The 24,045-nt window shown below is 48.5% G+C and overlaps 1 protein-coding gene across 1 annotated transcript in view; it reads left to right on the forward strand.

Moving 5' to 3' along the window:
* LOC144149197 (son of sevenless homolog 2-like) overlaps nucleotides 1-24,045 on the forward strand; it is a 39,001-nt gene that overhangs the window by 10,488 nt on the left and 4,468 nt on the right. Inside the window, exons 7-20 of the mRNA XM_077680730.1 lie at nucleotides 822-949; nucleotides 1,796-1,926; nucleotides 2,633-2,827; nucleotides 3,875-3,992; nucleotides 5,320-5,397; nucleotides 7,157-7,366; nucleotides 13,959-14,093; nucleotides 14,869-15,025; nucleotides 18,326-18,433; nucleotides 19,743-19,898; nucleotides 21,206-21,388; nucleotides 22,285-22,402; nucleotides 22,948-23,117; nucleotides 23,411-23,527. Of these exons, the coding sequence (XP_077536856.1) occupies nucleotides 822-949; nucleotides 1,796-1,926; nucleotides 2,633-2,827; nucleotides 3,875-3,992; nucleotides 5,320-5,397; nucleotides 7,157-7,366; nucleotides 13,959-14,093; nucleotides 14,869-15,025; nucleotides 18,326-18,433; nucleotides 19,743-19,898; nucleotides 21,206-21,388; nucleotides 22,285-22,402; nucleotides 22,948-23,117; nucleotides 23,411-23,527 (2,004 nt within the window). The remainder of the gene's footprint in view (nucleotides 1-821; nucleotides 950-1,795; nucleotides 1,927-2,632; nucleotides 2,828-3,874; nucleotides 3,993-5,319; nucleotides 5,398-7,156; nucleotides 7,367-13,958; nucleotides 14,094-14,868; nucleotides 15,026-18,325; nucleotides 18,434-19,742; nucleotides 19,899-21,205; nucleotides 21,389-22,284; nucleotides 22,403-22,947; nucleotides 23,118-23,410; nucleotides 23,528-24,045) is intronic.

Here is a 24,045-nt window from a genome sequence, read left to right on the forward strand (position 1 = left end):
CTGTTAGGCTCGCAAAACAATGAAAAACGCAGTTGTGTCAACCCAGGGCCACTAAACAAGGCACAATGTTAAGGTAATACATTTCCAGCTGTTTTGTTGCACGCGGCATTTTGGGCCATAGCTGATTGGTCATGTTGTGTGTCGTTTACAAATCCAAAGAAACACATGTTAATATTTGCAGTGAAGCTTCAGGTTATTGGTCACATAGAAAAGGATATCTAGCACTGCCGACATGTACGGCATATGAAAAGGGACCGTAACGCCAAGACAGTACAAAGCCAGCATGCTGGCAATTGATGTGTTTGTGTACCGGCATTTGTTGGTGCAAAGAAGGTGTTGCTCGAGTGGTTTATAGGTAGAGGAGCTCAGAACGTATCCATGTTGGGGCCAATGATCAGGAAAAAGTGAAAGATTAACATTCATTTTTGTGCAAAGAATTGAAGGCGTAGCTTGTTGCCATAAAGCAGACTATGCTGCAGCTGTTTTGTGTGTGTGTGTGTGTGTGTTTTAAGCGGCTAAATTGTTTGGGTAACGTGTCTAGTGTGTGTTTATTTGCCCGCAAACACTTAAAAATGACTTTCACAGTGTTTTAATGCTTAATTAAGCAGTAAAACACCATCAGCACTTAGTGAATGCTTGCACTGCTTTTTGAGCAGTTTGCAGTGCAGTTTTAGGTACCACATTTTAGGCATATTGAACTATTTTGCTACATTTAGACTGCCCAGTACAGTGAGGGTTGACCGTAGTAGCTCAGTTTTCACAAGCAACCACCCGCTGAAAGACGGACCAGGCTGAATGAGGATCCCTCATTGGTTGTGCAGGTGTTGCAACAGATGGCGCCATCGGAGGAAGACCGGGAAACACTAGAGCAGGCTGAGGGCCTGCTGCGGAGGCTCAAGGCTCAGCTGACACGTACCTGTTCGGACAAGCTGCCGCGCAAGAGGCCGGGGTAAGAGGACAGGAGGTCACACTGCTATCTACGCTATTTACAGCATGGTTTGACTTGACTGTGGAAGGGAACCTAATTGTTAAAGGATACATCGTTTTAGGCAGCATGAAAGACATTTGATGTACGTTTTTATTCTGCCTTCGTCGTGAGGGTTAATGGTAGGTGGCCTGCACAGGCAGCCACCTTTCTTTGCGGTGTCCTTTTGTTTTCGAGGTCGATTCAAAGCTAATTGCTGCCGCTTGAAAGTGTGACGCTTGAAATTAGATGTGCTTGAGAGTGCTTTGGGAGCTTTGAAATCAGCTTTTGAATTGAACGGTAGTGGGTTATCGCACCAGTATTAGGTGAGCAAAATGAGGGGCTGGAGTGGGTAAGAATCATGTCTTAAGGTATGTCATATGTTGCATTAGTGGTTTGCAATTGCAACTTTTGCAAGCCCAAGTTAAAAGGCAAAAGGGCTCAAAGAATGAATTTTGCCAGCTTCAAATGCTTTGACAGGGGAAGTTGGGAACAACTCATTCACTGTTATTGCTCATCAGATATGACCCTCTAAATTGCATTTTTCATGTTATGTATCTTTTGCATTTATTCTGGAGGTCTATATGACGTGTGTGGTTATGGGGGAGTTTTGGTTCTTCAGGTCAACCTATTTTCTATTAGGTGTCATACTTGAGCTTAGGTTCCCACCAAAGACCAAATAGTGTCTTGAAGCTGTGAACTGTCTTTTAGCTGGAGCAACAGATTTCATGCTTAGAAGGTGGCACTCTCTGGGCATCCTGTGTGGATTGCGGGTGGTGTCCCTCAAGGATGCGTTCTTAACCCAGCGCTTTTTCTTTTCCTTACACACAGGGAGGCCTCCCTGCGCATGCATAGCCGTGACCGGAGAGCCGCAGCTTTGAACAAGATGAAGGAGCTTCAGAAGGCTGTGGATGGCTGGGAGGGCCGAGACATTGGCCAGTGCTGCAACGAGTACATCATGGGTGAGGATTGGGGGAGAGAAAGAGGGGGGGGAGGGAGGGAGGGAGTGCTTAGAATTGTACTGCTGAAGGCATGTGACTGGAGCTTCTGTGGGTCCCAGTGTCAGTACTTAAGCTTGCGACTTGGGTGGTGCTTTGATGCAGCAGTGTGCGTGTGTTAGTGAGGCAGCTGTTTAAGGGGAGAGAGTGTGGTCAGCTCAGAGAAGTGACAGTACCAAGTTGTCTGGGTTCAGCTAGTGGATTTTTGCGAAGGATTCAGTAATAAAGGGGAGAGCTGCAGTCTCTTTTAAATAGTTCTCATTCCACTGTGCTTGTACATTGGTAAACCGGGTTTGAAGATGAGGACGATAGAAAACAATAGAAGCGCTGTTTAATGATGTACACGAACGAACTTAGCCCAACCATCGATTCTACTGAACCACTGTGTTTGATGGATCAGGCGTTAATGAAACGTTGCCTCACGTTTCAAGACATCATCCCAACAGCCTGTTGAAATTTTGCTGTTGCATTTCACAGTCACGTGTCAGGGGTTTGCTTCAGGGGACAAATCAAAAGTGGTCCACATTGAGGCCTGCTTGTTCGCCAGGCATTTGGAACTGAAAGGGAAGTTCTTGTCGCTGACACAAAGGCCACAAATAGTAGCACTGGGTACTGGGGGACCAGTGTAGCCAGTGCTCAGTGGTCAAAGTCCTCCCCCCTTCTCGTGCAGACGGCACCCTGGGCAAGGTGGGCTCGGGCCGGCGGCTGACGGAGCGGCACCTGTTCCTCTTTGACGGGCTGGTGCTGCTGTGCAAGCACAGCAACAAGCGCTCCAGCGTCACGGGGGGCCCCACGGCCGAGTACCGCCTCAAGGAGTGCTTCTTCCTCCGACGCGTCGAGATCCTCGACCGGGAGGACACCGACGGTACTGTGCTACTGATGCCTCTCTCCCTCTCACCTAAGGGGGCACATGGGTCTTTGGGACCAAAAAATTGTCCAAAAAAGCATTTTTTTAGGTATCATTTTTTTTCATTAAGTTCACACAGTCTTTCCTCTGAAATGTTGGTACTTGAACAGTACCAGATACTTTTAAAAGCCGTACAGGCCTTATTTCGATGCCGTACAGGCCTTATTTCGTACAGGCCTTATTTCATAATTTCTTCCTTTTTCGCCACGAGCGATACTGTAGCAATACAGAATTCTCGAGAGGTGTATCCCAGCAGAGCAACTAGAAAGATAATTTCTTTTGCCGCGTAAAGCTGAATGATTTAAACCATCCAATATGCTAAGCATATTTTCCATTTTGTGTTTCAGTAGTTTAAATAGCATTATTTTTAATTGGTTAGCAGGAGTACTTCAAACTTAGAAAGAATTGACGTAAACTTGTATGCAATTGCAAAACAAGAAAACTGCTTCGCACATTTAATTCTCCACAACTTTTAGTATCCATTCATGCCTTGCTGGTAATTTTTGGTTGATAAGTTTTTTCCATTGTTCTCAAGAACGATCAAGAAGGATTTTTAATTGTCTCGGTAACTAAATGCCTTACATCAAAACTAATTGGATATTTGAAATCAGCTAAAGTAACTGAAGAAGCCCAAAGCCCATAAAGTTTCGTAAAGATTGGTTGGAAAGCCTTCAAAAAAAAAAGTTTCTAAAGCTGCCGTTGTACAAGCAGTGCCCTGAGCTAGGAATGGCAGCAGTGAGGGTTTTGCAATGGGAAAAGGCATCAAAGGGGCTTGAATGCCAGCATATCTGACTCCTGTCTTCTTGAGGAAAAGCAGTCACCAGTGAATGCCCTCTGGTTGTTGACCTTGCTGTGCATTGTTTTACCTAGTGGCACGTGGACAGAAACAGTACCAGCTATCCCCGAGGCAACCCTGCCTTATTAGGGTCTAGTGCCTTCCTGGAACTTGTTCTTCATTCCCTCCTCTCCAACCCCTCTCTCCCCTGTCCCCTCCTTCTTTTGCAGAGCTCAAGTGTGCCTTTGAGATAGCCCCGAGGGATGCCCCGCACATTGTGCTCTTTGCCAAGAACGCCGAGGAGAAGAGCACCTGGATGGCCAGCCTGGTCATGCTCAACATGCGCAGGTCTGTCTGCTCCCTCTCCCCCTACTCTCTCTGTCTTTCTCTTACAGGCCGTGTGGGGCTTCACGTTCGAAGGTAAAACCGGTCTGGAAGGTCAGAAACCAGCACCTCTACGAATAAGGCCGGGATTTTCATTTTGTAACCGGTGGTGGTGAATCTTTAAAATGCTAAAAGCATTGCTGGGCTACATGTCACAGAATTTGAGGAAGGCACCTTGTTAGCGAGTAATTCACATTCCCCACGAGAATTTGGGCCGGTATAGCACGCCACTGTTTCATATGAGGAGCCCTCGTTTTGACCGTGATTTGAAAAAGTTCTTCCCAAGAAGTACAGCCCTGTTATACGCGGTCTTTTAACCGCATTGCAGCACAGTCTTGCTCAGTTCTGTTTAAAGTATCAGCATTAAAAAAAAAAAAAAAAGGAAGCTCACACTAATGCACAAGACTTGAAGGTAGTGAAGCTGTACGCAACCTTCACGACCATCACAAATGTGTAAGTCCACGATTGCAGCCGATTTGCTTCTTCTGCACTGCCATGACGAACTTTACTCCACCATTGTTGCTATAAGTGTGAGCTTCTTTGATTTTTTGTAGTGATAATTACAGGACATCACCTTGGAGGGGCGTACGCCATGACGTGTCTTTCTTGTTCCGGGCAAGCGTTGCCACAATTATGGCGAACGCTGGAGTTTTTCTGGCCCAATCTTGGCCCATCTCCCTAAGGGGGTATGCTTGGCTTGACAAGTGTGCGCAGGAGACGCTCGGAGATTGCCACTAGGCGCACACACACGCATGTGCTAGGCATTTTCTTGGTTTTGTTAACTGCCAAGGGGCCGCTGCAAGCCCGCACTAATGTGTGCGCAGTCTCAACAATTTCGTAATATTTTTATCTGCGGACACGAAAAATTACGGTTTGCTAAGCAGCTTCACTGTTGAAAACAAGAAAAGTAGAAACGCAATAAAAGAGTCCAAAAAAGGTAGCGGTTTTCTGATGTAGCGAATCCTCATTTTTGTGCTCTGATGTTGACCGTGTACTGCCTTGGGGTGCGTCATTACTTTTACAAAGCCTGCTTGTCAATATCAAATCATCTGCAAAAATTACCAGCAGAGAGTGTTGCATCCACAGAATATAAGAGGTCGGATGTGTGAGTTGAGAACTCATAGCTATACGTTTTCCTCATAACCATTTGCCTGACACCTTGCACAGAGCTCTAGAATAGCACACAGCAGTTAGAATTACTGTATGCTCTGAAGGCAGGGTAACAGGGTGTCGTGTGTGCGTGTACTGCCACTCCATGCGTGTTGTGCTTATATAAGGCTCTACTTTTTAGCATGCTGGAGCGGACACTGGACAGCATCCTGTCGGACGAGGAGAAGAAGCACCCACTGCGGCTGCCAGACAACTACAAGTGGGTGCTGTCAGTTATCGTGCTTTGCTTGTAAAAACTAATCGAAAAAAATTAAAGCCGTTCCACTCAATGTGAAAGCTGTCGGACGTTCAGAGCAGTGATTCGCCATAATGCGCTGTAGCACCGTTATCCGCTCACTGCTACCACCCATCATGTTGTTCGCCGCTTTGTCTCCTTCGTCTTTTGATGAACTCAATGGAGGCTTGTCCAACGCATTTCAAATTTCCCGCTTTCGCATTGCTCGCGTGCCCTCTGCCTGAAACTGCACCAGCGGGAGTTCTGTTCTTTTTTTGTGCTTGCTTTTCCTCCCGCACGTGCCGGTGTTGCACTGCCACTTTTTTTCGCTTGCTATTGTAAAAACCAACCCAACGGGCGTTCCTAACTAGATCAACGCAGGTGCTGCCAGTTAGTTACGTATATTTTGCCTCAAATGTACCTGCAGTTGTCTTTGCGCTAAACAACGCGGAGATGTATGACAAGCGCCAGCGGTTCACGAGTTTCGAACGCTTATGACTATATAAACCGCTTGGCTTTCGGAGCCTTTGATAACCCGGCAGATAACAGCCGCTATGGCAGAACGCTGTGGGGCTCTACTTGGGTCCAGCGAGCGAGCTACGATGACAAGGTGAGCCCCTTAAGTGCTCTGCACTTAACTCTTTCAGGACCGCTCCATAGGCCATCGATCACATATGATCGATGGTTTCGCGAGCCTGCAGAATACAAATTTTCGCTCAATGGAACACCTAGCGACATCTAGGAGATAGTTTGAAAACTGGAGTTTTCTCTTTTGTGAAGTTTCTTTTTTTATCGCCAGGCGGCAACGCGTCAGATATTTTATTCTGACGGGCAGTGGTTTCGAATGTAAACAAACATGGCGTCATACTCGTGCGAGCGCGATAAGAAATCCGCCTCGTCTCGGCTCGCATATCTTCGCCTTCTGCTGTGGATTTTAACGATGAGAATGGCAGTGAAGAGTCGAAATGCGGCTTTAGAGATCGGATTTAAGCTCGAGTAATGATTCGGGTGTCGATCAGCCTGGAACATCAAATCGCGCTCAAAGGTGGGTGTTGGTTTCGGTTTCAATTGGCTCTGGAGTAGGTATGTGCGCTCGAACTATGTTCTGGCTGGTTTATATTTATTCGCTAGGGTGTTAACTACCTATGGTGGTGATCTCCTGCCACCAGCGCAGAAACGGATCAAGTTTTCACCGAGACAAGAGCCCGGCGTGTACCTGGGCGACGACGTAGCCATGGCCCTAGTGCCAAAGAGATCACACACAAAACAAAAAACCAGTTACACCTAGCCGCATCAAACTTTTTCAATGAAGAAACAAAGCATTGTGTTAGATTTTGTATATCCTGAAATAATTTTATTCTTTTTTAATATTTTTATATTTACGCTTTTTTCTATCTTTTTCTGTAGTTTTTTTACGAAGTTCTTAGTTTCAGATTTTTTCATGGGCCTATCGTCAGTGTTGAAGTAAAACTTGGTATTGTATGTAAAAGAGCATATAATTAGCTGCATTTTGGTATATGCTAAGGCAGGATGGTGCCTTTGCTTTATGTAAAAAAAAATTTGTACCGAGACCTCCCTTTTTCATCACTTTTTCCGGTGGTCCCGAAAGAGTTAAAGGGGGTGTCATGATTGTAAACTATAGCGACGTCGCAGACAGAGGATCGGGAGGTTGATACACTTCCACCCAGGCCCCGTTTTGGCTTGGCTTGACGGTCGACCGGCGCCTCCTTTTTTCCCTTGGCAGGTTCTCGCTTGCCGACTCGGAGGCCCAGGTGGTGTTCGAGGAGGGCAAGACCAATGCGGGCGTGCCCCTCATCCGGGGGGCCACCCTGCTGAAGCTGGTGGAGCGGCTGACGTACCACATGTACGCCGACCCCATGTTCGTGCGCACCTTCCTCACCACCTTCCGCTCCTTCTGCCAGCCACACGAGCTGCTCGACCTGCTCGCCGAGCGATATCCTTTGATCTAGATGCATGTGCCCTTGCCTTTGTCTTGCTGCCTAGGCGCTGTCTCGCAGCCAGGGTTCTTAAAGGAGCCATGAAGAGAAAACACAAGTTTGGTTCATTCAAAAGATTGTCTCGTTAGAATCATACTGACACCACTTTTAACGTAAACTTCGCTCAAATAAGCTACATAATTAGGAAAAACGGGAATGGTCATGCGACCCACCACCTCATTTCCCACAACAGAACCTATGATGTCACATGAGCTAAGCTCTGCAATTGGCGGAGGCTGGCAGAAGCAGACGCAAATTACGTAGAGCTTACAAACTAGACGAACGAGCGATTTGCGCTTAAGGGGGGACGTGGCTTTCAAAATCAACTTTTTTATTTCTTTGTGGATTTTGATGAAAATTGGCACAGCAACTGGAAATGCTTCCGTGATAACACCATAAAAATTTCAAACTAATATTTTGAAAACTTTTTTATGTATTAAATTTTCTTTCTGTTCCGCTTGTACCGAGCTTGAGCGGCTTATAAAACATGATAGAAAACTTGTTCGAAGTGCTTTGCATTCCCAAGTGAATGGACGAGGTCGTGACAGTTTTAGAATTTTTTTTACAACACAATGTTTTTTAGTTTTCATTTTTTTAGAGGTTAATGTGCAATAGGCATGTTGACTGTGAACGATTATTTGAATAAAAAAATCACAAAAAACAAATCTGGAAAACCAAGAGTGTCACGACCTGAACTGTTCATCAAGGAATGTAATGCAAGAAACGGAATCAAAATAGACCCAGCGGTCACAAAGAAATCCCTGGTACAAGCGACACAGGTGGCAAAAAAAACTGTTTTGAGAAAACGGCTTCCGAAGTTGCAACATAGGTTTCACTTATCAAAAGTCGTCACGATTGTAGCCTTTCATGTCCTTTTGAACATGGGGCTTCTGGAATGCCTTTCCTTGAAATTGGAGTGCCTTTTACAGCCTTTCTATTTCCAGAAAACATCATTTTCAGCTCCTCTGTGAAGAGTACATACCCCACTTTGCAGACCAAACGAAGGGGGAGATGGGTTTCAATGGGGTTTCAATGCAAAGTAGGTTAGCTGGTTGGCTGTATCACACTGAACAGCCTCCTTTTGCAGTGTTGTCACCATGGCAACAAGTTAAGCATTTTTTTTACTTAAATTTGAACATTTTTGGCTTTTTTTTTATGTTTTATCATCTTGCCTGGCACAGCAATTTAGTACTCATACGTGCAGGTGTTCATTGCCAAAAGTTTGCATACCACAAGGATGAAAATGAGCTACTTTGAAGCTTCGTAGAGTATTCTGCATAACTCCCAACTTCAATGCAAGAGCATATTTTTTTACTATTGACATTCAAGGCATCCAATATTTCTCGCAGCAGAGCCAGTATGCCCTAAGCAATGGTATCAATAATTTCACTAAAAAATCACTGTTAAATGCTGCGACAGTAACGTACATTTTTAATGCAGAGAACATATTTTTATTCCTATACAGTAAAACCTCGTTATAACGAAGTTGAACGGGGGGTCGTAATGACTTCGTTATAACCAATAGTTCGTTATAGCCAATGTTCATTTGTACCAACAATTTTCAAACAAGAGAGGATGTACTCACCCCCGAAACTCACAACAGCGCGCCACGCGAAAAAAAAACGGCCGTCGCGCGGAGAAAATCAAGCGAAAAAATGAAGAGCAAGGAATCGTTACTTTATTTACGCCAAACGGCCCATCGACGCTCGATTGACAGCACGCGAGCTGGCGGCTCATTTAGCAGTGAAAAAGTCCGTGATGGACTTCTGCCGCGTCTTCTTTAAGCGAATGATGGCCTTCTCAGCTGCAGCCGCGATCTCGAGTCCGTCCTCGCCGTCATCGTGGGCGCCAAAGAAGCGGCGCAGCAGGTCTGCCGCATCCAGGGCTTGTGCGGACGTCGGTACGTCGGGTTCGCCACCACTGCACTCCGGGCCGTCGTCGACACATTCGTCGCTGTCGTCGTTAGGCGCCCCCGTCACTGAGCGCACAATTTCGGCCTCCGTAAGTTCCTCGGTCGTCACCGCGTCAGCATCGGCACTGACGTAGGTGCAGAATGTGTCGCAGTCGGGCACAACGCCGGCGTCAAGGAGAGCGTCCCATGACACTAGGGCTTCGTCCCCCGCAGCCCCCTCAATGGCGGCAGCACCGAGATCCTCGCTGTTCTCGCCGCTGCTGACGCCAAAAGAGGCATGCCGGAAGCAGTTGGCGATCGTGCTTGCCGGTACAGACATCCAAGCAGCCTGCAGCATCTCGATCGCCATGTACAGGTCTATCTGGGTCTCGCGCTTCGGGCTCATATTGAACAGAATGTGGTCAATGACACGCTTGCGGTAGCCGGATTTGAAGCTCATGATAACCCCTTGGTCAAGGGGTTGCACAACCGCAGTGCAGTTTGGCGGCAAGGAGCACAGCTCGATGTTTTTTAGCACAACAGCAGTGTGGTGCGCCGAGCAGTTGTCCAGGACAAGGCAGATCTTTCGCTTCTGTCTGCCCAGCCTTTCGTCCCACTCCCGCAGCCATTGCGCGAAAACGTCTCGTGTCATCCAAGCCTTGCGGTTGGACACATAACTCACTTGTAGCTTCCGCTTACCTTTAAAGCATCGCGGTGATGCACTTTTGCCGACGACGAGGGCCGGCACCTTTTCAGTCCCATCCATGTTCGCACAGAGCAACACGGTCACGCGGACCTTGCTCTGTTTGCCGCCCTGGCAGCGTTCCCCTTTGAGGGCCAAGGTTTTTTGCGGCAGCATCTGATAAAACAGGGCGGTCTCGTCCGCGTTGAACAAGTCTTTGGGACTGTACTTCTCCAGCAACTGCCCAACGTTCGTTTCCACCCACAGCAGTGCAGCTTCGCGGTCGACGGACATCGCTTCCCCGCAGACGGCCCTGCCGACGATGTCGTGGCGCTCCTTAAAGCGCTGCAGCCAGCCCGCACTCGCCACAAAGTCGTCGTGCCCCATGATGCACGCAAAGTCCCTCCCTTTCCGCTGCAACAGTGCCCCACTCACTGGAATGCCGCTTGCTCTTGCGTCCAAAAACCACTTGAAGACCGCCTTCTCAACGGCTTCGAAGGCGGGGGCGCGCAGCTTCTTCCTGTCGCCTTTTACGCCACGTGCGACAGCACCGGCGACAGCTGCTTTGCTACTTAAAATCGTCGATAGCGTGCTCAACGCTATGCCGAAATCTTCGGCTACTTTTTTTTCTTTACGCCGGACTCTACGGCTTTCAGCATAGCCGCCTTCTGTTCTATCGATATCGTCTTGCGCTTTCTTTTTGCGTCGTCCATCTCTTTTCTGGCGGCGGGAGCTCGAACGACCAAACAGAAAGAATAGCTGAGCGGCAACTCGACGGTCGACGCGCACGCAGAAAAGCAGCAACAAAGCCACAAAGCCGCGCAGCAGAAGAGGAGAAGAGTGGGGTGCGGGCGAGGCCACGAGAAAGGGATTTCCTCCGTGCCGGGGGTGCCGGGAGAGGCGCACCCTCGCGCGTGTTGCCAGGCGGTTGCAGCGCGCTGTAGTTGGCGGCCCTGCGAGCGCGAGTTTTGAATCACCGCATCCGTGATGCGACGTAACCGGTCGCGCGCTATAAGAAATTGACCTGGCAGGTAGCGAAATAGTCCGTAGACATTCGTTGTGAAAAAAAAAAAGGTTCGTTATACCCATTGCGAGGAAATTTCAGCTTCGTTAAAACGAGGTTTTTAATACATGGGTATCTATGGGAATTTCAAGGGGAACTATGATTGCTTCGTTATATCCATTAGTTCGTTATATCCCGCTTCGTTATAACGAGGTTTAACTGTATTACTAACTCAAACCTGTTTGTATGAAAATTACAAGTGCACGGGAAACGTTGCGCAAGAAAGGCGATATGGCTCGCGCGCATTGCAGCGCACGCTTACCGCGACATATCGAACTTTGATTATACCTGATATGGCTGGTCAGGTCGCTTTTAAGATTAAATCTAACGTCGCAGGCATTAATTACAACTACTGGCGTTCAATCGTAACCGGTTGCCCAGTCATGTGCTGCTCCAATGCGCGTCGGCTATGCCGTGCACGCCGCAGCGTTTGACGCGTCGACCGTTTCTTTCTCAAGGCTAGCGAGCCCACAGTCAAAACACAGCAATAACTAAGCGTGTAAACATCGCAAACCCGACTAAAGGTTCACTTCACGAACCGCTATCGCAAGCGCGCACACCGCGTCACCCTCCGGGGTCTGGCGACGGTAGAGTCACGCGCACCACGAAGCATTCGATGACCTCCTCCTTTCGAGCCACTCAACTTCCCATAATCTGGCTCGTTATCTCCGGCATTCCCACCGCAATAACGTCCGTGTTGAATACCATAGATTGAACAGAAACTCGGCCGAGCGAAGCGGTGAAAATGAACTCGAACCGCTCGCTACGCAGCTCAGGCGGCCGCCATCTTGCGTTGCGCCCGTGACATCCAATCAGGAGGGTCGTTGTTCTGCGCCCCGACCGGAGGACCAATAGCGCTTCAGCATCTATTTCTAGCTTCGTTTGTGCGTCGTTTCTTTTCTGCCGTTTGTGCGTTTGTGAATGAACTCAGATAAAAGAGACGAGCGGAACCGGAAAGACGATCGCTCGGCCGATCTAACCATATCAAAATGGCCGCGCCCGGTGGCACCGTTGCGGAGATAGAGCGCTCCGAAAATTGCCGTTTTTTCGCCCTTTTGCGCTGATAGTTTGTCACCGCGCCTAACAAAAGTATTTTTTTATGCCACTTTGCGACGCTTTTCAGCCTAAAAACTTTGCAGATGCATAGAATAGGAAACGTAGAAGCCGAATATGTGGGTTTCAAAAAAACGATGTTTTGGTCATTTTTCCGAAGTTGAAAGCCGCGTCCCCCCTTAAATTTAGGGCACATTCTTTACAAAGCAATAAGAATGATGGGACAAACAGTGGAAGTTACGAAAGCACATGTAAACATAGAAGTACTGTTGCGTTCTGCTGTTCGTACTGCGCACAGCATGCTTGGTTTAGCTGCACAGCACTACGGGGCTTGGGGTTGTCTCAGACGACACTGGCCGATTGACGCAAGCAACGGTGTCTTACGTGACCCCATTTGTCGAGCGAGCACTGTTTCAGGGAACAAATATTTTCTCCCAGAACAAAAACAAGCCAGGTTTAAATGCGGGCAAAAACAAACCAAACGCTTGCCACGGTATGGTGGCGCCATCTAGGTTACGGAACGTAAAGAAACGCGGGAACAAACCAACACCGCTGTACAGGGTGGAGACAACCTTTGAACGGTCCTGTGCCGCCGCAATTGGGCCAACGGGCTCAACGCGTTATTCTTTTCGTTTCCCACGAGACCTAGCAACGCGAAACAGACAATATGATTCAAACTTCTTCAGTAAACCGCGTTGCGGCGATAATTTTAGCGCGGTTTTGACACAATGACTTGCTTCGGCGGCGAGCGAGCAACCGAAAATGGCGGCGCCAGCGTATACGTGTCTCTACCCTGTACGGCGGATGCGTGAATGAAGGTACTCTAGGCTGCAGAGCGGTCGGTTCCTGTGATGTCATTTGGGACCACGAAAACGCACGATTGAGCGGGAAAATCAAAATTTTAACCTAAATTGTTTAATTTCTCAGTGAATAAAGCACCGTTTGTATCTGGACAAGCACTGGGGGCACTATAAAACACGAAATCTTTCGAATAAAACCAACTTGCATTTTCTCTTCATGGCTCCTTTAAGTATACATCAGTTGCGAAACTCTGCTTCAGAATCCGGGTGTCATGAGGACCTGTGCTTCATTGAAGGTGAGGGGCAAGTGTATTGGCACCTAGGAGGGGACAAAAACTGAACTCAGCTATAAACACTTACTTAGTAATGCAGCTGAATAAAACAAAACTTGCTTTTCAAATTAGGGAACCCGAAATTAGGTAATGTTCGCATATGTTTCTACTGCCATTTCTGTATGGCTTACGGCAGCAGCCGCGAGCACTTGACCAGTACCTCAATTTTATGCCAGCAGATGGCGGGGTAGTCAGCTTGCCCCTGTTTACCCCCCCCCCCAGTGCAGGGGGCCAACCACGGACAGGTGTTTGATATGTGGGGTCAACAGGCAGTTGCGCAACTGGTGTATATTGAGCAACTCTGGTGGCAGCAATAGAGGATCCCCATGGGGTCGACATCTCTGGTTGTGGGGCACAAGTTCGCTCACGTAAACTTGGTTGCTGAGGGCCCTTCACACTTGCGACTGGAGTGACAAATGTGACATGATTTCTGCCGCTCTTGTTGCATCATCTAGGGCGATTGGTCTCAACCAATTTTTGTTGCTGCAACAAGAGCGACTTGAGCTATGCAACTAGAGCAACAGAAATTGAGTCGCTTTTGTCGCAACCGTCACAAGTGTGAACAGGCCTGAAGGCATTTTGTCGTTGGGAGTGTGCACACCAGCCGTCGTGTTTCCTTGGGAAGATTTCTTTCCGAGTGTTGCCATGTTTTGTACCTGGAGATCGATGTAACGTGGAAGGCCCCACCTTGGAATGTCCGGGATAGAGTCCTTAACGGCTGCGCGCACATTCGAGATTCCGGAGCCGCCGGCGCCCCCACTGTCGGAGCAGGCGGAAGGAGCCGAGGCGGAGGCGGCACGCAACCTCCACCGGGAATGCCTCAAGCGCTTCCGCAAGGAGTACAGCCAGCCCGTGCAGTTCCGGTAAGGGCACAACAGTTTATGGTACAGTCCCTAGAAATGTCGCTAGCCTGTTGAAGTGCTGTGAAAAACGCACGAAAAACAGCGCCTCATCAAGTGCAGCACCTTCTCAGTGCACTCACTGCATTTGTCATTGAATGAATGCCATCGAAACATAGGAACGTCCAGTACACTGAGATGGCACTGCAGTTGTCTGGTGTGCTGCCTGCCTGCAGCTTTCATCACAAAGAGAGGCTGCTGGAGGTTTCGGATGGCAGACTAGCCAAATTTATAGAGAGTGCAGTTACAGGCATAAAAAGCTGTCAAGTTTCCTACCAATATATACTGAGGTGAAATCTGGCACCAGGGTCTAGTTAGGCCACACTGCAGCGAGCATTCTGTCATGTACGAGGTAAAAACGTTCCACTTGTCCTTGGCCACGTTGCTCATGGACAGGCTGAAGAGTTGCGTGTGGATGCACAAAAAGCGACGGTATTATTGTCGGAGATTATTTAAATTTGTTTATGGAGCTCCAGAAGGGTTTAATTGGCAGGGATTATTTAGAAGCTTTATGCAAGATGAACAAAAAAGATGTTACCTTTTTTTGTTTATTTTGGCTTTTAAAAGTGAAAAGAAGTCGTGTGGCTAGCCAAGCTGGTAGGCGAGAGATTTCCCTCTAGTATATATTAGTATGAAACTCTATGTTAAAGCTACAGCATGATAGAAACATTACAGGTTTGTCGTTAAGACCGGTTCCCAATAGTTTAACTGTGTCGTTTACACCGATTCACACATGTAGGGTGCTGAACGTGCTCCGTCACTGGGTGGACCACCACTACTATGACTTTGAGCGGGACGCCAGCCTGCTGGAGAAGCTGCGGGCCTTCCTGGATCGCGTCAAGGGCAAGAACATGCGCAAGTGGGTCGAGTCCATCAACAAGGTCATCCAGCGGAGGGTGAGGGGCCTCTTCTCCTCCTCCTTCTCTCCAGTGGTGGAAGTGGGCGGTTGAGTGACCACGGTGGCTAATATTACTGCATTTGCTCAGTTTACAGGCAGTTCGTTCGTTTGTTTGTTCAGTTTACAGAAAGTGGGCAGGATGGGACAGGTTCTGGCCATGTGCGTGCCAGTGGTAGAGGAAGAGCAAAACAGCTCACAGTGGCTCAGTGGCCAAGGCGTTGTGCTGCTGAGCGTGAGGACGTGGGTGCGATTCCTGGCTGTGGCGGCCGCTTTTCAGATGGAGGCGAAAAGCGAAAACGCCCGTGTGTGTGAGATTTCGGCGCACGTAATAGATCCCCAGGTGGTCAAAATTAATCCAAAGCCCTCCACGTCGGCGCACCTCATCGCCTGCGTTGCGTCAACGCGTTAAATCCCACAATCAATCAATCGAGCAAACCAGCCCAGGTTTCTTAAAGGTTCAAATTGGAGGCAAATGGGCATATGTGCTAAGATGGTGGCAGCAAACAAAAGACGCCGCAATAAACTGTGGTGCACCTCACTCTTGGAACGCACGTGGTAACCTGGCTGCCCTGACACCACTGGACACCAGACAAAAAAGCTTGGCAGTGGGCTAGTTGATTTTTGAACATCTTGAAGTTTGTAGGGTTGATAGTTTGTGCTTCACCTCATCTGTTCTCGTTCATGCCGTCCATCTTAACGTCTTTGTGGCACACAGCGCCTCTACACGCTTCAATGTGCAAGACATTGCGAGGCACAAGTAATACAGGAGGGTCGTGCTTTTGAACTACTCGCTCAACATGCTGCTTGGTTGGAAAGTGTTAGCGTAGCAGTGGATCATTATTTCAAAAAGAGCACAGAAGAGGAAGACGGGGCTCTTCGTAGCTTTGATTGTGCACATGGTTTGGCTGTAACTGCACTTGTCATAAGAATTTGCCTTGTAACACTTTCTTGGGCTAAGGCGTTGCGCTGCTGAGCACGAGGACGCGGGTTCGATTCCTGGCCACGGCGCCCGCTTTTCTGGTGGAGGTGAAAAGCAAAAACGCCCGCATGTGTGAGATTTTGGCGCACATTAAAGATCCCCTGGTGGTCAAAATTAATTCAAGGAGCCCTCCACTACGGCGCGCCTCACCGCCTGCGTTGCATCAGCGCGTCAAGCCGTACAATCAAATCAAAATGTAACACTTTCTGTATTCACACGAAATAATTCCGTTCCCACTCAGCGATATGTCAAGTTTACTGTAGTAAGGATACCTCGCAGCAGCTGTGTATGAACCCCATAGAATTTCAGTGTTACATCTTTCTGAGATGGCAAAGCGAAGGTTCAGTGATTTTCTTATGTATGCTTGGGCATCATCAGCAGAAGCCTGCATAGCAAGAACAAGAAACACAGAGAGGAAGCTGGTCTAGCACTGCGGTCGCTTGCGTTTATTGTCAGTTGTACAGCTTGGAGAAAAAAAGGGCAGTGTTTCAGTGAGGACAGAGACATGCGTGGGGATATTGGCACAGCGGGCTTACCTACCTTACAGCCAAAAAACGAAGTCCCTGCCACGTTGTGGGGGCATTGCCAGCATTGATTTGCAGTTGTGCTCTGTGTTTTTGCTTGTGTAGCTTCTTCAGTTTGGTGCTGGATCAATGATGACTTGTTTAGCTGCCGATATCACTGAGTTACTAAATGGCAGTGCAAGCAGTAGTAAAATGGAGATACAAGATACTTGGTGCAGATGCGGGCTTGAAAACCAAAGTACAATCTTAGACAAGGAAAGAGAAAGAGAACAGCACCAGTGCTTCTGCACAGGGATTTTTTTTCCCACACCAATGATGCTGATAGCATTGGTATGTCTTTAACAAGTTTGACAAAAACACCTTTCTGTAATGATGGAACTCTTCCAATGGAAAGAGGCACTCTAGTTCAAGTGTTTTGCGATAAGTTAGGTTTGTTGGCCGCATTTGTTTGCTTCATTAAACAGAGAAGACGCTGTGTGGATGAGCATGGCCGTTGGTGAGCTTTTGACCGTAAAGGGAAGAATTCAGTTTCCTAGTGATGCAGACTTTAATGTCATGTAAAAGAAGTTCCAGGGCTGTAGGTTATTCCAGGGACAGAATTCTGAGTTTTGTCCACTATTTCACGTCCATCAACGTGTCCTTTTTGAGGAAGCCCTGATTGGGTGAAAGCAGATAACCCGGATGTGACACAGAACAGGGAAGGTGAAGGGTTGGTTTGCATGCATTAAATGCCCTGCTACCGAAACTATGTCTTGACTTGAAGCGCAGAAGTCTGCCCCAGATCACATTTTCAGTTCTTCAAATAAACCCCGCCCCTAAAAAGAGTACGTCCAAGACATTGCTAAATTGGTTGAGTGTCAACCCAACATACAACTCAGCGGGAATGCCGAAAGGACATTGTAAAGAGTTCTTGCTGTCCCTGAATTGTTGCTAATACAATGTAAGCATTCTAGGCCTTGCTGAAGGTGGTTGCGAGGAAAAACAAATTGATGTCATAGAGCAGGTACATGATCATAGTCATTGATAGAGAGGCAGTGGAAAAAAAATTGGCAAAGCTTGAACTATGTCGCAAAAGGCCTAAACCACAGCGAAGCCGGAGTATTTCTCTTCATGCAAGCGCTGAGGGACACACCAGCATGCATTGCAATAGGGTTGAAATTGTTTATTCACTGCGGTAGTACTAGTCATCGTCATATCCGTCTACGTAGTAGCCTTCCTCACGCATTACTGGCGGGCCCCGTTCGTTTTGTCCGCAGGCTTTCACCTTTCTCCCAAAGCGGAACGCGTCAGCCCACGCTAGAACCGGTGGCAACCGTCCTCACGAGCGGCATCTGTAGCGCGAGCTGTCTTGTGCTGCCCCTTGAGGCGCGGATGAACTGTTTTCTTGGTATTTTCTTGCGAGTGCCATGTGCAAGCATGGACGACGCCAGGCACTCCTTGTAAAGCGCGTGCTTACACGTGTGGTAAATTGTAAGAGTAACTATGACCTTTAGTTTCTTGATGACGCCGCACACATTATGGCCAGCAGCAGCAGCGGCAGCTCTGCTGTTTGAAGGAAAACCTAGGGCTAGTGTTGGCTTCTATACTGCAAAAACCTTGCCCACACTTGTGTCAGCCTTGTTCAGGTGGGCATAAACAACTTCTCTTTTAAGATGATTGTTGAGCTGTTTGGTGTTTGGTTGTCATTGATGTGGTTGCTAGCGCAGAAACACAAGATTATTAAGGGTGAGCTAGATGGGTGACAGCCACTGAAGTTGAGCTGATGGCCTCCTCCCCTTCTCTTTATGTGGGGCAGAGCGAGCAGCTGGACGAGCCGCGGGAGATCACCTTCAGCTACGAGAAGAGCCCGCCCCACATCGAGTGGTACCTGAGCAGCAGCCCGGACAAGTTCGACATCCTCACGGTGAGGGGGAATCGCACGTTTTTTTGACATGATTTGAGCCGTTTTTGCATTCGGTAAACCAATTGCCGCTTGTAGATGCGGGTGCCAGCTATGGTTATTTTACAGACCATCAAGAAGTCTAGAGACAGTCAGTCAGTTGCCTTTGGCCTGTGGAGGATCAAAGAGCTAGCTGCCACAGAGCTAGCTGCCGCTGGGCAACTAACAAAGCGGCAGGTAATGTACAGGTGCCATCATAAGTAACTGGAACAAGGATTTGTGAATATCCCAAAATGCTTGTCTTACTGGCTTAATGACAGCCATTACTGGTTAACAGGAAACTTTGTCTGTTAGAGAGGACTCCTTTAAATGCACACCCAGTGCATGCAGACTGTTTCCAGAAGAAGGAATTCCTGTAAATTTATGAGACCGTGTTCTAATTTGACTTTTGACAGCACCTGTACAAGCAGCTAAATAACGAAAGAAGGACATTAAAGGGGCCCTAAATAGGCTGCCAAATATTACGATTTTGCGTGCGCAGTCACTGGAGTACTATCCAAGGAACGTCATGCCGCAAAAATTGTTTAAATGCGTTAAGTATTAGCCGAGTTATCGCTCATTAAAAGGGGCCACCCATAAGGCCTGGGGCTCTCCTCCTCTAGTAGCTCCTCCGAAGCACTGTGGAAGCCGCGGCGTCATCGACCCGGCGCAAGACCACCGAGAGAAACAGGGCAATCCATCACCCTCCTTGATGTACGTGCAGTCATTGGCTGCGCCAAGCCCTGCGTGCGCTTTTTTTTTTTTAGCACTCGATGCGCATGCTCCGCCCACCAGATTCCGGTTGCACGGTGAGCGCTGTCGCTGTGGTTCGCGTTCGCGGCGCCGCACTGGGCAGTGTCTCGTGCGTCATAGAGGCGCGTCAGAGCAGGAAAGAACTGCGTCAGAGCGCGCAAGTGTGGTGGCAAGGTATGGTTGGTGAGCCAGGAGAGAAACTGAAATCTTTTTTTCGTGTTTGTGCGACCCCTGCTTTACGCAGAGGTGTAATATTTGGTACACGTTGTCGTGAAGGGGTACTCTAGCGATTGCGCGATTGAAATGGCGACCTTCGGAAGCCTATTTAGGGCCCCTTTAAGCTTACATATCAGACATCTCCAGTTTGTGCCTGGGCAGCCAGATGTGTCGGCCTTGCTTAAATGTGCTAGCCACGCATAGTCCCCTTGTGTCATCATTCCTCTGTTATTCCTCGAATCCTGTGCGAACCAGCCTGATTGAGCACTGCCCTTTAGACTTGGTGGGGTCACATACTGACACTCTCTCTCTCTTTCGACACCAGCTGCACCCGATCGAGGTTGCCCGTCAGCTGACCCTGCTGGAGTTTGACCTGTACCGGGCGGTGAAGCCCTCGGAGCTGGTCAACGCTGCCTGGACCAAGAAGGACAAGCACAAGACCTCGCCCAACCTGCTCAAGATGATCCACCACTCATCCAACGTGAGTGGTACTACTCCGGGTGGGAGGGGCAGGAAGGAATCGCTAAAACCTTTTGTGATTACAGTTTCATGTCCACTACAAGAGCATTTGGGCGAGTCTCAGTTTAAAACTAGGTGTGCTAAATGTGAGAGTGTTGACCGGGTTGCATTTGCAATTGCCTATCTCCCGTACATGTGCAAACTTTCCCAGTTCTGTTTGTGCCACTCTAGAGGAAGCACTTGCGTGCACGGAGAGAGAGGTCGCAGCAAGAGTCCCTCTTGTTCCCCTTATGGCTGGAAAAAGTTTTTGCTCCATTCTGAGCGCACCCTTTTTTCTATGATCACGAGAGGGGGGTACTACGTAATATTTAAAAAACCTACGTTACTACCCCCTTTGCCATTTGTTTTCGCTGCTGTATCTTGATGAGACGAGTGCAAGGAATAATGTTTTATTTGGCAAACATTAAAAAAAATAGGCACAGACAGTGATCCCACCGCTTATGTCACCCTGTCCACCATTTGAGTCCGTTTTGCCACTTGGCCCGCCGCTCTCAGTATTTCACAACAGGGGCCGAATTCTCTAAAACGACGGGGCATCGCTTTGAAACGACAAGGGTAGCGCCATGCAAATGCATGTGTTCTGGGGTTGGGGCCGTCGCTTTGAGGAAGCTGTGCACTCAGTGTGAGCCGCAGAAAAGCACTGTGGCAAGGGCACGAAGCGACACCCACTGCCCCCCATTGTTCACGTGTCACTTCACGCCCGTGCCGCAGTGCTTTTCTGCGGCTCACACACCCTGCACAGCTTCCTCAAAGCGACGGCCCCAACCCCAGAACACAAGCATTTGCATGCCGCTACCCTTGTCGTTTCAAAGCGATGCCCCGTTGTTTTAGCGAATTCGGCCCCTGGTCATCTTCTGTTCTATCAAAGCGGTTTGTAATTGAAAACTTCATAAAACACTCGGCCACAGTGTCAACTCGGGTCCGCTTCCACGCGTCTGAAATCCACCTGGCGATTGTTGCTTAGCCAAGGGGTTGCTTAGATTCGCATGCAAAGTTTCTTTCGATATTTTTTCCCAAAAGTGAAGGAGGGTGCTTAGAATTGCAAAGATATGGTAAATTCTGCAGTTTATGCTGCCACTTCCTTTCTCGTGTCCTGAAGGCCTGGCAGTAACCGGGCTTGATGGCAAGTGTGGTGCTCGATGACAGAGGCCATCATAGCTGTTTTCTAGACCGCAGCTGTTTACAGTTAGGGTCCAGAGAGAGGCAAGAGACGGAATGTCTGCAAGCAGTCGGGCTAACCCTGGTTCCCCTCTTTTTCAACGCACGCAGTTCTCCTTCTGGCTGGAGCGGTGCATCGTGGAGACGGAGAATGCGGAGGAGCGGCTGGCCGTGGTGTCGCGCATGCTGGAGGTGATGCTGGTGCTGCAGGAGCTAAACAACTTCACGGGCGTCTTCGCCGTCTCCAGCGCCATGTCCAGCGCCTGCGTCCACCGCCTCGAGCACACCTTCAACGTGCGTAGCATTCTGCTCTCTCCGGCTCTTTTTATTGGCTCTTGTTGTTCTCGTCCATTGTAGGGGTTGGAGGTGTTCGTGTCTTCTCGTCTTCGCATCTCCTTGTGGTAGCAGTGTTGCAGGGCTTAGAGTTGCGAGAAAAGTTTCTGTCGGGAATGTACTCTGGTGGCGTAGGAGAAATGTGTTAGGTTTTGATTAGTCAAGTCATATCTTAGTTTTTGAGCCCAGAGGCAGTGGGAAATGTTTTGACGTGTAAACCTTTTCATTTCGATAGGGTGTCATATTGGGCTTGTTGGTGACAAATTAGTGAAGTGCAAAACGGCATACATTTTAGATTAGACACAGAGGAACGCTTCTCTGCAATTTGGGCAATGTCTCATCTTTAACGATTAACAGTTTTTCTTACATGGGATTTGGATCACCATGTGAACTGGTGGAATGGCTGTGGAATGGCTGGTGGAACGGCTACGGGAGAGTTTTTGCACGATTCCTTTTCTGCTTGTTTTACTGTTCAGGTGTGTTACCAAGTGAGTGAAGGTGGTAGTTGGGTCATGTTTTTCTTGCTTTCTTTTTTTACAACTCAGCATGTAGATAATTCATTACAGACATGAACTGTACAAGGCTGTTTGGAACTAAAGGATCATGTTTTCTTGGTGATTAGATAATTCATCTCAGACATGTAGGGAATTCACCACAGACATAAACTGTGCGAGGCTGTTTGGAACTGAAGGATATTTCGAGTGGATTGAAGCATGTCGGGCAGTCTGCTATAGGGGGGATTGGAGTGCAGACAAGGCGAGGAGGTGTGCTGTACCCACTGCTTCTGTGATGATGCTGCGATAACGAGTGCGAAGGAGCACCAATAAAGCTGCCTTCTTATGTGTGCACGCTTGCAGAACATCAAGTGCAACCTGAAGAAGGCGCTGGACGAGGCGTTTGACCTCCAGACCGACCACTGCCGCAAGTACCAGGAGAAGCTGCGCTCCATCAACCCGCCCTGCGTGCCCTTCCTTGGTGAGTTGCCACCGTTGCGGGCAAGCAGAGGTCAGCCAACAAGTCCAGGCCCACTTGTAACGAGAGTTGCGATTGCACAACTTTGGGCTGTCTAATAACTGGAGTTCGTTGCAAGTGTGCGGGCTTTGGTTGCTCTGTGAACACAGCCCTCAAAACAATACTGGTTACGACAATATATCGGACATAACAATGAACAGTTCATAGTATATTGATGCAAACCGTGCTTTCTGTTTTGTTTGCTTATGTGTTTAGTGATATGTGTTATGTGATAAGACAGCCTGGCCGCGCCCGACTGTCTTATCTATGTTTGAAGCAAATCGGATTTCCTTCCCTTCCTTTTGTATTCACCAATGCTCTCGTGTGTGTGTCACTTTGCGTACCGCTTCTCTGACGCTTGTGTTTATCTCTTGTTGGTTGTAGAGCACAAGTTTGCTCCAATAAACCTTGCAAAGATATTTGAAAGAGTCACTGGTTTAAAATAATAAGGGCAGGAGGGCGACAACAATAACCCTGTGCTGTCCGCTGCCCGCCACTCCCCTCCTCAGGCATGTACCTGACCAACATCCTGCACATCGAGGAGGGCAACCTGGACTTCCTGCCCAACCACGAGGGCCTGATCAACTTCAGCAAGCGGCGCAAGGTGGCCGAGATCACGGGGGAGATCCAGCAGTACCAGAACCAGCCCTACTGCCTCACCGTGCAGCCCGACATTCGGGTGGGCCCCCCTTTTATAACGTCCATTCGTGTGTATGCAGACTCTGCCAAAAGTACGTGGCCCACTTAAGCTTGAGTTTGTAGGTGTCGCGTTCAAGCAGTCTAGTTGCTGGATGAACTCTGGTTTGCTTCCCACACATATATATATAAAAAAAATAATAAGTGAAGACCAGCATGTTTTTGAATAGGGAGCAACCCTTGGCCAATTTCCCTCTGATTCCAAGCATCTAAGAGTGCCCCTTGAAGAGGAGGCTAACCGTACTCTCCTTCCCGCTTCTTCCCCTGTCGTCGCAGCAATTCCTGGAGAACCTGAACCCGCAGGGTGACCAGTCGGAGAAGGAGTTCACCGACTACCTGTACAGCAAGTCGCTCGAGATCGAGCCCCGCGGGTGCAAGCAGCCGCCAAAGTTTGTGAGTACCACTGACTGGCCGCTTCATTGACAGTGTTGAGTGAGGCCCCGATGTTAATAGGCACACAGACACACACAGTGCAGAACTTATCTGTCAAGGGGGATTGGCTGAAGCTCAATGAAATGGCTGAGGGAGAAAGAGAAAAGAATTGCAAATTGATTTGTATTGATCGGTTACAATTTCAGTGAACCAGTTTCAATCTGCCACTAATTTCAGCAGCCCCGTGTGGCTTTTCCTAAAATTTTTCAGCCTAATGGCGAGAAGGATTCACAGTAGGTTTTTTTCTTATGTGTATATGTGTATTGATTTATGGCTGCTGCTGCATAGAACAGACAACAGCTGGGTTGCACAGGTGAAGAGGCAGGTCATTAATGGGTGGCTGGGGTTTTGCAGAAAACAAGGAAGGCAGCAGCAGTCAGTGCCTTGAGTAATTGGCAGTCTTTGTGCAAATTATTCCATTCCCGTGTGTCCCAAGAGTCTTCCGTGTGCAAGTTGTTCAGTCCTGCTCAGCCGTGACC

The sequence above is a fragment of the Haemaphysalis longicornis genome, unplaced genomic scaffold (assembly GCF_048455015.1).
Source record: "Haemaphysalis longicornis isolate Haplotype H1 unplaced genomic scaffold, Haemaphysalis longicornis Haplotype H1 scaffold_8, whole genome shotgun sequence".
Classification (NCBI taxonomy): domain Eukaryota; kingdom Metazoa; phylum Arthropoda; class Arachnida; order Ixodida; family Ixodidae; genus Haemaphysalis; species Haemaphysalis longicornis.